We start from the raw sequence: 12,614 nt of genomic DNA, 5'->3' as shown, positions 1-12,614 counted from the left end.
ATGTAACTGGGTGATATCTGAGGGAGAGAGAGAGGGAGAGAGAGAGTGAGAGAGAAAGGACAGGAGATGTGGGTTGTGTGTGTGTGTGTGTGTGTGTGTGTGTGTGTGTGTGTGTGTGTTAGCATTCACTGATTGACAGAGACAGACAGCTGCAACAGCTGAATCCCAGCACAGATACAGTACAAAGGTTACTGCTATTAATATGCAAACACACACACACACACACACACACACACACACACACACACACACACAATGCAACACATTACATCTTATTTCACATCATTGCTGACAATTCCTGACTTTTCTGTAGCACTGCTTCTGTTGGCACTGCTCATCTTACAATTCAAACTTAATTAGTCGGAAACCCTGTGATACACATGTTAACACAGAGGACTTAATGTCATTGCTTCAACCTTTCTGTACCCTACAGTCATCTCAGTAGGAGCAATGTGACACCTTCAAGGCCCGGGCGGCCTATGACAGGGCGAGAACATACTCTGTATTTTTATGTGTGTGTGTTGGAGAGTGGGTGTCAGTGACAGAGAAGAGCGAAGACGCTACAGTTACCGCGGAGATAGTTCGAACAGGGGAGGTATCCTGAAGCTACAACTCTTGGACGTCTCTCAAGGTGACACAGCGGCGGCCATCGCTGAGTGGAGTACGCTGGCAGCCATATGTGCAGCAGCAATCGAGAGGTGGCCAGTTGATAATCACTGCACAACAAGAGGAAAACAGGAAAAACACGCATGGGAAACCTGCTATACAAGGTCAGAGACGACTGAAACTCCCCTTACTGCAGCTGCAAGAAAAACCTGCCAGGTAACAGTGATGCTGTTTGGTTGCATTGTTCAAGTCTTCAGTCCTAAGTGTGAAAACTGGAAAACTGAGAGCTGCAGTTAGACTACTGTGCACTGAAGCTACTAGCAGATACAATATACTCTACTGAGTCAGGAGAAGTGCCAACGGGATGGATTTCACAGTGTGCACATATTTGCAGCCATCTGAGGAATGCTAGGGTCCAGCTGTCACTTCATTCATGTTATGGAGTACACTCTACGCGTGGATGAACACTAGCAGCTAACACCAGTGGACAGCAGTTATTTTCAACTACATAGCCAGCGTCTTTAGATCTTAGGATCTGGATTCATCTTCCATAACACTAGTGGACTTAAGATATTTTGAACAACACAGCAAGCGTCTTTAGATCCCTGGATTTGGATTCATCTTCCATCGATGTGCCAATGGACCCAATCTAAAACTTAAAATATAATTCAGTCTGCACTGATTGATTGAACTGTTACCATATGCAACCGAGGTAATCCACAACATCAACTAGCGTGTTACGTGCATTCTAGACGGGATTACCTCTTTATCACATGAAACTGTGCATGCTACTTAGTCTGAGGTGGATAATCTACACAAACACACTGCTGCATTCAGAGTCAGCAGCAGTCCATTTTCATACAGAAATACTGAGTTGACATCTGGTCAGAGGTTCCGTTCTGGGTCCAGATGTTCCTCAACACGGTGCTGGTGGTCCTGACGGACCTGGCGGCCCGGTTCCTGGGTAGCACTGTGTTCCGGCAGCACTTCCACCTGTTGCTGTCAGCAGTGCTGATGTTCGGGCCTGCACTGAGCTTCTGGGTCTCCCAGCACAGCGTCTTTGCCAGAAGAAGCCACTTCCTCTACAGGTGAGGCTGCTTCCTGTTTACTTCCAGTGGTATTATTGTGCGCCTGCCTCCATCAGAGACAGCAGGCCCACAATGCAGACTGTGTTACTGCTCAAAGGAAACTGAGCCAGAGAAAATCATTTCTGTCAATTAGATGACGTGTCAGTGTTCAATTCAATTCAATTCAATTCAATTTTATTTGTATAGCGCCAATTCAATACAGAAGTTATCTCAGGACACTTTTCAAATAGAGCAGGTCAAGACCGAACTCCTTATAAAATGAGAGAGAGAGAGAGAGAGAGAGAGAGAGAGAGAGAGAGAGAGAGAGAGAGAGAGAGAATGGGGTAAAGACAGAAGGACAGAGAGAGAGAGAGAGAGAGAGAGAGGGAGAGAGTGATTGATTTGTTAAAAGCTGAGGTATTGTTGAACACGCTTAAGTCATTTCTTCTTCGTTAAACTATAAACATAGGAGCAGAGTAGTTTAATCCGTTTCCTGTGATAAATCTAAAAACCAACCAAATCATAAAACCAACCATCATGCATTTGTCTTTAAGGTCTGCTCTACTGCAGGTGTACTGCACTCATTAGCTGTGTCCTAATTCCACACTACATACCAACACTCAGGGTTGGGAGGGTTACTTTAAAAATAGTAGTGATCCCCAATTTTACTAAATGCAACTGTAATCTGATAAAACAATGTCTGTAAATATAATGGATTACAGTAACTTTTTTTGTATCCTGATTACATAACTCAGGTACATGAAATCCATTACTCCCCATCCCTAAGCCTGCTAATACTACATAATCAAGTAAACACTATGTATTAATCTGCACTGTTCTGGCAGTTAGTAACCTATGCCAGAAAAGAATGCTGCCTCATACTTACAGGACGTGATACACATACGCTGGTATTAAAGTGTAACTTGGAACATACTGCTGCGTGAATATAGTAGTGAATAGTGAAGTTGTGTTTTCTCTTTTCTATCATTTAGTAAACTGATAAGCTCTGATTATGTGACATATTTTATGGATGTTTCATGTTATACTCAGCTGTACAATGAACCCAAATAGTGAACTCAGTAACCGCAAAAAGTTTGTGTAAAAGGAGAGATTCAATTATTTTATTGAGGTTATTTCCTGTTAGAGGATCTTTTCAATGGCTTTTAAACAATCACACTAATTTGTCTGTTAATTCAATTCTATTTTATTTGCATAGCGCCAATCCATCACATAAATGAACGTGATGTAATGATGTTTAACCACGACACGTCTCCTCCTTCCAGGATGTTCTTGCGCTCCGGTTGGGGCTGGACCTGCGTCTTTGTCGGCTCCTTCGTCTTCCTCCTCTCTTTCTCCATCCGCCGCTCCCTCTCTCTCTCCATGCGTCACCTCTCTCGGCTCGGGGTGGCTGGGGGATTGTGGCTCGGTTTCTGTAAACTCCTGGACCTTCTGGAGAACGCCACGGGAAGCTGCTACGAGCCTTTAGCCGCCAACCCAGAGGTCGCCAACGGGCCTCTGTTGGTGCTGCGAGAAGGGGAGAGTAAGTCTGTGTGCCTCAAAGCTGGGATGCTGTGGAGGGGCTATGAAGTTTCAGAAGATGTCTTCCTCCTGTGTCTGTGCTGCCTGCTGTTGGCTGAGGAGACAGCAGTGTTTGGACCTTATCTGAACCTAGGTGGGATCTCAGATGCCCCCCTGAGGATCATCTTTCTGTTCTGTGTTCTCCTGCTTGGGCTCTGGATCTTTCTGCTGCTCTGTCTCTTGGCTTACTTCCCTCAGTTCCCCACACAGCTGCTAGGGGGCGCTCTGGGGTGTCTGAGCTGGAGGGTACTGTACCAGGGCTGGTACCGCCTGGGACCCAGCTGGTGCTGCCCCGGGAGGCCTGGACTGGGACTGCTCAACACCAAGACCAGCAGTGCTGAGGCAGAGAACCCAAAACTGAGCCACGATCACCGCAATTAACTGAAAGAACAGATGTTAACAAAGACAGATGTTTTAGATCATTAGCAGGAGGTTGTGTGAAGATGACTGAGGATTCAGTTACAAACACAAAACCTGTTCAGGAAATCCTGTAGAAACAGACAAACTGTGCTTTCAAAATGTGTCATCAAACACGCAGTTTTCTAATGCATGCTGGGGTTTTCTGTGCCATCGTATCAGGGAGTCACAGTGGGTGACAGCAGAGCCAGCGGTTTCCAATTAGGCTGCAAATGTTTGAGACTTTACTGAACCCACAGCTGCAGATTGGTTTACAATGCAGAAAAACTGAAAAGATTTGATGGGTATGTGCCAACCACTAAATCAGATATTATAGGACTACATACAGCGGTGCTCAGCCATGCTACCAGCTGTGTGAGGCTGTACTTTCATAAACCAGTGCTTTGAGATAAATGTAAACATCAGCATTGCTAACATGCACCCATTATAATGCTAGCATGCTGATGTTCTGCAGATATATTCAGCATCTTAGCATGCTATGACATGTTAGCAGTTAACACAAAGTACAGCTGAGGATGATGGGAATGTCATTAGTTTTACGTGTCAAACTTTCAGTTTGTCCAATACCTGGGTTCATAATTAAATATAATATATAATTCCCATCAGCCTGAGATGTACTTCAGTTTTCAATTAGCATATGTTAGCATGCTAATTAGCATCCTAAAATAAAAAATGGTTAGCATGGTTAACACACCAGAATTAATCAACCACTCAGACTATTTGTATGCTGAGGAAACATTGGAGGCAGAATTAGAAAAAGATGAAAACCAAGGATAAAAAAATATACCAAATAAAACAGATAGACGCACAAATACCCAAACAAAGTAAGAAAACTGATTACCATGTACATTCACCTCAAAGTACTGCTCCTCCTGAGCACAACTTCACAAAACCAAAATCCACCTGAATAAAGAGAAGACAATGGAGCATTTTCCTCCTAAATTTGTTTTATTGATAAATCGCCTGCAGAAAGAAAATATATACAAAAACATCAGACGTCAGAGGGTAAATGTGGCCTAGACATCTGATACAGCAGATCAGCTGTCAACCTCACAAAATGAATACATGCAGTTTCACAGCGCTCAAAAGGTATGGAGAGGTTGTACCATTCATCTATTATATAGAAAGACACAGAGCTTCTTGTCTGGAAAACAGTGATAAATTACATTTGTGGTTGATTACTGTTGGGTCAACTCCCTATGTTCACTTCTACCCACATAATGTCCATTAAATCTATCAGAAAAACTGAGGAAAGTTTCTTCATTAAAAATGAACAAGACTGTTATCCTGTATATACAAAGTCATTCTAGTTCATCCTAGACTGAGAGGACGTACATGGCCAATGATAATTAAGGCATATTTTAAAGTTTTGTCTTGAGAAGACAATCTGTTCTTCCAGGGACATACTCAATGAACAAAGTTAGCTTTTGCTGGTGTCACCATTTCAACATGGATCAACAAAAGTAAGACAGTGGAGTTTGTTCCTCAGTGACATCATTAAATATTGAAATACTGACACGCGTTCAGTTTGCTACAGCTACTGTGTGCCAGTCAACAGCAGAGAAGGCTGCTTCAGCATTTCATCCCTACACTGTATCGAGGAGCTCATGGTAGCAACTTCACTGATTATCAAACAACTTTTTGAATATTACCAACATGGTAAACATTAAAATCGAGTGAATATTTGTGTGTACTTGGAGAGGAACAAGTACATGTGGATGTACTCTCAGCCTTCAGTCAGTTACAGTACAGACAGTGGACTGAAGATGTCTCTGTGACGGGGTCAATGTGATATCAGACCATGGCAGATTTAAGGGAAGTACAAAATCATAAAAAAATGAAATATTTAAGGTTGGGGGGGGGGGGGATAGGAACAGTAAGAATTATCAAGAAAAAGATGGGATGGGTGAGTCAACTGAGTCCATGGGTTCCCAGTGACAGGTCATCATGGCGTCGTAGAGCTCCTCACTGCGCTGCATAAAATCTTTGTTCCACTGCTCCACGTCACATTCAGGGATGGGCTCTGGAAAATAACAAGTAATGATTTGTACACATCCACAGTACAAGGTAGATATGTGTGCATGCAATCAAAAGATGAAACAAATTACAGTGCAAATTAGGGCTTCGCTCATAGCACTGGCATTCAAATTCTAAAATAAACATTGAAATACTGCACATGTTGAGACTGCGTCTATAAAGAGCTGCAGGTTGGTGTGTCTGAGCTACACACACACGTGGCAGGATAAAGTGTGGCTCCTTCCCACAGGGTTGTGCGGAACTCTTTATTGGTGCTTTAGAATGCTGTGAAACTATCAAAATAAAGGTTTTATTTGACTGATACGCAGCTTTGTCCTCGCCAACGCCACTCCCTCTCTCTGCACACATCATCTAGCTCGTTCAGCCACTGATTTTACTTGCTCTTCACAGATGATGCCGTCAAATAGAAATTAGAAATACTTCTAATGTAAAAAGAAATGCGTTGAGTACAGCCCTACCCTTGTGGCACCAGACAACCCTGAAGTTGTGGATTTATCAAGATTGAATCAGTGAGGTGTTCACTGCTACCGCTCCTAAAGGGCCTTACCTTCTGCATTTTCCTCCTCCATGCCCCCAGTCTCCTCATGGCCCTGCTGGGGAAACACAAACATTATTTCAGAGACACTGAAAGTATAAGTGTGTCACATGAATGAAAAGCCCTGTCCTGAAAAGTCCTTTAAGCATGGGTGTCAAAGTATCTCCCTCACCTCTACAGCTCCAGACATGTCAGTGGACATGGGTGGCAACCCCATGGGAGGGGGTGGCATCACGTGGCCTGGTGGGGGGTATCCATAGGGCCCGTAGTTGTAGTTGTAGCCACTGTTGTAGCCGCTGGCATAGCCGCTGTTATAGCCGGTGTTGTTGTAGCCACTGTACTGGTCGTAGCCACCCCACTGAGAGTAGTAACCCCCCTGGCCCCCGCTGCTATTGGTGCCGTAGTAACTGGACGGGGACTGGTTGTAGTTGCTATGGTAATTCTGGCCCTGGCCCCCATGGTAGTTGCTCATCTTCTGGCTGCAACACAACGAAGACAACAACGTTTCATTAACAGTTTTTGGAATTTAGAGAAGAACCCTTATAATGCGGCGCAGTTATTGGAAACGTAGGCTGTGCAGACAGATGTACCTCTACAGGGTCATCCAGATTTCAGAGGGCAATATTGCTTTGTTCTTGTATTGTGCAGATTAAGTACTGTTGACTCTTCCTGTGTAATATATTAATATACTTAAACATTACTATATCAATAATCCAACTCTGAGGGGTCATTCTATACATGCAGTACTCTCAATTCAGATACAGTACATCTAATCCATACTATCACTATGCACAAATAATATTTGGAATGTAGGCTGTTATTTGTAGAGGCATTTCTTTTGCACTAGTAAAGGACCTGAATTCTTCAACCACTGCTAAGATGATAAACTCGGCAGGAAATAAACCCACATGCCTAACACCCAATTTGAAACCAGCCCTAATATTAAAAGGATAAAGCTGACCATACTTTTTACTTTTATTACCATCGACAAATCCTGTGAAAAGATTAAAATAGGGCAGCAGTTCATTAAGATGCAGTAAGTAATCGAGTATTCTAACGATTTATTCCATTGATCCATCGAGTCACTGGTGCAACCATCCTTTAGTCTGTCTCTCATAACTTCGACTACATCGTTTTATTCTGAGGGACATTAAATTGTGGGAGAAAATGTACAGTCTGGATATTTTGCCACGTTCCATCATGTTTCCTGTTCAGCGTCTTACCTCTTTGCCACGGCGATACTGAGCCTGAGCGGCTTTCCCCCCAGCATCGTGCCCTGGCACTCCTCAATCGCCTTCTTCTGCTCGTTCTCCTCACCAAACTTGACGAAGCCGTAACCTCTGCAAGTCAAACAGCAGTTACACCCCCTCTCCACACCACCACACACTCCATACTTGGCATTTAAAAGCCACTTATGAGAAACAGAATATAATGGGTATTATTATGGTAGAACTGAAACTTGTTGTTTTACTTTTTAACATGAGGTAGCATCACTTGAATTGTGAGTTGCTCTTGCTTAGCCTATATGGGGAAAACAATAGTTTTAGCATAAGACGGTAAGAAACATTTCTTCAGCCTTTTTCGAAAATAGATGAAGATGCACTGGTGTTCAACGTCCATAGCACTGCTATCTAAATAATCATTACAACAAAGAAAGCAGGACACATTTTATATTATTGTATATTTCTTACAATAATATTCAAAGCAGAATATTACACATAACACACCAAGGAAATTAAATATGTAGTTCATCTGATGTCAAACTGAATACTTTTAACATTTCTGAAGCCACATCACGGTCAGGTCCACCTCTAAGAGCTGACATACCTGGAGTATCCGTATTGGTCAGTAACCACTTTGGCTCCCTTGCAGGAAAGATACTTCTTGAAAACTTGATGCAGCTGGAAGTCGTCCACCTCAGAGGCCAAGTCTCCCACAAACACTGAGAACTCCGGCCTGAAAGAAGTAAAACACTCGGTCAAATGTTCTTACTGTATTACCATTACTACATTTGTGACATCACAAATAGTTAGGATGTCAGTCCTGGACCAGTATGCAACTCGTGCAGTGTGATCCACCAGTGCACATCCACTGAATATGGACTTTACAGTGAAGGAGGAGACATCTTCCTTTTATTGAGGTAGAAGGAGTACATGACTTTAAGGATTTGAATGTGGAAAAAATGTGTGTGTGTGGGGGGGGGGGTGTCACACCAGACACACGTTGTTCCAAGCAGACTGTCTGAATAGATGTCTGGAGGAGGTATTTAAATAAAGAACAAGCAAAAGTTAAAAGTGAATATCTTACCCTGCCTCTGGCCGTTTCCCATAGGTGGCATAGTTTAGCTTAAACTTCCGGGGCTGCACAGGGGAAGAGAGAAAACACACACACACTAAGCCGACCTCAAACACCAAAGACGTGTAGTATAGCACTGATATTGCTGAAAATAAAGAGTGGAGTTATTATGGTTGTTATTTGGGTTTACATACCTCCACCACCCAGACCAGCCTTTAGCCCATTCCTCAGTTAGTTCCTACCAGAGACTCTATTCACCAGCTTCAAACAAAGTACATTCATGTACAAGCAGCCTCTCAGCCACCTTCAGCAGCAGATACAGGCCGGTGGACAGGGGAGCCCAGTAGCTTGGCCAACTCACAAGGCCAGCAGCAAGCAGCTAAAGCTCACAACTTTACACAACACTGAGACATAAGTTTCAAGCTGGCATTATATGTTTCACCAGACCCTTAAATAGACTTTCTGTCACTACAGCCAATATACAATAAGGTTGCACTTAACAGTATCTGTGCTGTGCTATTGAGTATTACTTCTTTGTAGAGGATTTGGTTAAATTCTCTGGTATAGCACAATAGTAGTAGTGAACAAAAAGCAAATCAAACTAATTTGGCACATTTAACAAATGTATTAACAAGAATCTGGTGTGTTTACAGAGAAAAATGACAGCCGTATATTGATTCATAAACATTAAATACTATCGAGTTACTGTTGGAACAAAAGAGGACCAAGACTAGTTGAGCTCCACTATCCACAGTCAAATCAACAATTAAATACTGCTTGATAACGTAACTAATACTGGAAAAAAAGGAAGGCAGTATTAAATTGTCAATAGTATATTTATTTATATTCATGGAGAAACAATGATATATTACAGTAAGGATTGCATCAAAGATATATGAGTAAGTATTTTGCAATTACACCATAGAACTAACCGGGTTTGATCCAGGAACCAGTTTTCCGTTGAGTCTTTGGACGCAGCGGTCTACACTTGCTTCATCTGCCAGCTCCACAAAGCAGTATCCTGCTGAACCACTGCACCAGAGAATGGAGAGAGAGAGGAAACTGTTTCTAAAACAGCAACTGCACACAGATCATTGTGCCATCAAACCTGCTGTCACATTTTGATTAATACCGACACACTTTTAGTTTAGTTCAAATGGTTTAAATGTATAATTTGTAACATTTTGTTACCACTACAGAAACATTAAATAAGTACATACAACATTACCTGCTGTTAATTATTAGTTATAGTTTGATTAACGGTTTAATAAAGTGTGTATTAATTACTGACTTTGGCTGATTAGACTAATTAGCCGTAAACGGTTGCCCTTTGTGTGTGTATGTATAAACTACTGATTAAAAAAAGGACTCCTGATGAAATCAGTCATGTCTCAAAGTCATGTAGAGTGACCAAGGCTTAAGGGTGAGCTACAGGCTTGTCTTAAAACAACACTTGGTGTAACCACTTACAGTAGTTATTTATAATGGAGGTCAGTCAACACTTAACACTTGAGCTAGAGCCTGAAGAGTCTACCTCTACTAAACATGTTTGTGCTTGTGCTGTGTGTTACGTTCAGAGTCAGGCAGGGTAGTGGACTCATTAGCTGACTCTGCTGGGACTGGGAGTTCCCAGTGACTACAGCTGACAACAGGGTACAGAGGTGTTTAGTTGTCAGTTTTGGTTGCTGCTATCCTGGGGCAGTCAGCTAACGTTGGCTGCATGAGCTAACAGCATCTAACATTACTGTTAGCAATGATTTCGGTTAACGGCGGCTACATTAGCAGTTCGCTGCGTTGAGGCGGAGCAACGGGAGGACGTCATAGAGAACAGACAATATTTTCTCCATAAAATAGCACTGATAACGTTGTGCCTTCGTACAGTGATAACACTGATTTTTCGTACAGTCCTCAGGGAGGTCCAGCACTCTTATACATCCATACTACACTGCAGTAGAAAGACAAGAAATGTGTTTTTGGTATATAAAAGAAAAACTGGCATACATTGTTAAAAAGTATAAGTCAATATAACTGAGGATGCAACCGTACAGGGTTCCAATGACAGAAGCTGCGTGTGTATCTACCCTGTTATCCTGTGAGTGATGATCTTGACTCCAAACGGTGACTCTCCCATGGCGCTGAAGGCCTGCTTGATGAAGTTCTCATCCATGTACGGGTCCAACTAAGCACACAGAAAGACATTTAAATGCAACACATTCAATTTGAACCAAAACCAAACGCTCATCAAATGATGACAGAGTGAGTATGATTAATGGGGCTTTCCACCTCTGCTAGATGCTAAACAGTGTTTTGTTAACCTCAAAAAATAAAAGGCCTGTTTAAGAAACACAAATTAGGAGGGGGGGGGGCAAAGGTTACACTTCAGTGCAGATTTGCTATAATCATTAAGTATTTAACCATTTAACTAACGTTAGCTAACTACATATTCGTGCTGCGTTCAGTTACAATCAGGCTGACTATCAATCCTGTGTGATTCACTTCACAAACATTAACTTACAGCTCTGACTTCCTGAATGAAAACACCCTCCACACTCTACTCACTGGAGTTTGGGGTCTTCTTTAAATCGCTGGAGTACCGTTTACTTTTCTGTGACGTTACTTCACCTAGTTAACGTTACACGGTGCAGTTTCACATAATGGCGTTATATGTGAACTCCACCGATGAAGCTAACGTTAGCTCGCATCGAGTAACTCCACTAGCTAACGGTTGCTACAAGGCGGAGACGATGCTGTGGACGTGAGGGACGCTGGGTGAATCATTCCGAGCACGACAATGTACTATTACTGCTCTCAACAGAGGTTAGCCTAACCTTTTCCGACAGGGGTCACGTATCCGAGCTAATTTAACGTAACCAAGCTAGCAACCAGCACGCGTAGCTAGCTAACGGTAGGCTAACGGTAAGCTAACGTCCCCACACTGAGAGAAAGAGACTTCGGACATACATCACCCATCCACAGGCTCGTCTGTCGGTTAAACATCTTGAAGTGTGGAACGGAGATGGCACTATGGAGACGTCCGCAGGTGGTAACAGTTAGACAGAGTGTAAAAAGTGAAAAGTTACAATGTTAAAAGTTCTCAACACCTCGATCCCGGTTCTTCTTCCGTCTCAAACTCCTCCGGATACTTCCGGTGTTCTGCCTGCGCGCTCTCGCGAGGGAAATGCAGTTCTCGGCGGGCGGAACTCACATAACTGTAATTACCTGAGATATTTCTATGAAACCTGACACAACAAACATTATTACATCACCGTTACATCCTTAATGCATGCTAACAAGCTAAACTCTACTTACATGTTAATATAGCACGCTAATATGTGTTTGTTGTCGTTCCCACAGTGTGCTGTTTGTCTGAGTGCTGTCTGTACAGAGTTTGACTCCAGGCTGGAGGGAAAGTGCTTTAGTTGTCGAGATACCCCTACCGGAGGTAGAACAAAGCACAACAATGTTTTTTATTTTCTCCAAGGTCTCCCATATATGAAATAGATTCTTGTATAAAAATATTTTACTGCAAAAGTGGTTACATTGAGAGATATAGTGGCACACCCCAAATTTAAAGTCAGGCTGAATGGGAGACCATACACCTTCACCCATGTCATTTTGTAATCTAAGCTCTGATTGATCCCAAATTTGGTGTGGAAGTGGACAGGGGGCCCATATACATGTCTGAAAAAGAGAATGTGGATATCTTGATGCACTGAGGAAATAAAGTACTACAAACACAGAAGTACAATAGGCAGAAGTATTAAATATGAGGGTCTATGTTGAATGTATACATTTACTTTAAGTTAGCTTTGGCTGGGAGTGTCTCAGGATTTGTTAGAAAAGTCTGACTGTGCTGAATCCAGCAATATATGATATGTAACTGTAGCAGGTATAGTCAGTCATCTACAATAAGAAATGTATGACGTGTGCCAACAATAGCATTAAATAGATGTTAAAGGGGTGGGCATAATAAATTATTTATACATTATTTAACTTAAACATTTCTTGAGTAAAACAAATACAGCCTATTTTATTCAACTAATATATATATATATAATATACGTATAAGTTGTCAGTCC

The 12,614-nt window shown here is 42.3% G+C and overlaps 2 protein-coding genes across 3 annotated transcripts; one reads left to right on the top strand and one right to left on the bottom strand.

The window, feature by feature from the left end:
* Nucleotides 1–235: 235 nt before the first annotated feature.
* fitm1l (fat storage inducing transmembrane protein 1, like) lies at nucleotides 236–5,534 on the top strand. Its single transcript, XM_051396233.1, has 2 exons — nucleotides 236–1,694; nucleotides 2,957–5,534. Exons 1-2 carry the CDS (start codon nucleotides 1,516–1,518, stop codon nucleotides 3,630–3,632), a joined length of 855 nt encoding a protein of 284 aa, XP_051252193.1. The 5' UTR covers nucleotides 236–1,515; the 3' UTR covers nucleotides 3,633–5,534.
* trnau1apb (tRNA selenocysteine 1 associated protein 1b) lies at nucleotides 4,598–11,695 on the bottom strand. 2 transcript variants are annotated; one of them, XM_051396209.1, is made up of 9 exons: nucleotides 11,497–11,695; nucleotides 10,617–10,714; nucleotides 9,468–9,567; nucleotides 8,548–8,600; nucleotides 8,068–8,196; nucleotides 7,464–7,580; nucleotides 6,413–6,719; nucleotides 6,253–6,298; nucleotides 4,598–5,691 (listed from the first exon to the last, which is right to left on the bottom strand). In XM_051396209.1, the coding sequence occupies exons 1-9, from the start codon at nucleotides 11,530–11,532 to the stop codon at nucleotides 5,555–5,557; spliced, it is 1,023 nt and encodes a 340-aa protein (XP_051252169.1). In that variant the 5' UTR covers nucleotides 11,533–11,695; the 3' UTR covers nucleotides 4,598–5,554. The 2 variants fall into 2 exon arrangements, with proteins under 2 accessions (XP_051252169.1, XP_051252175.1); XM_051396215.1 differs by having other exon boundaries at nucleotides 6,253–6,295.
* Between the last annotated feature and the right edge of the window lie 919 nt (nucleotides 11,696–12,614).

Source organism: Dicentrarchus labrax, unplaced genomic scaffold (assembly GCF_905237075.1).
Source record: "Dicentrarchus labrax unplaced genomic scaffold, dlabrax2021, whole genome shotgun sequence".
Taxonomy (NCBI): Eukaryota; Metazoa; Chordata; class Actinopteri; family Moronidae; genus Dicentrarchus; species Dicentrarchus labrax.
This window is presented reverse-complemented; position numbering and strand designations above follow the sequence as displayed.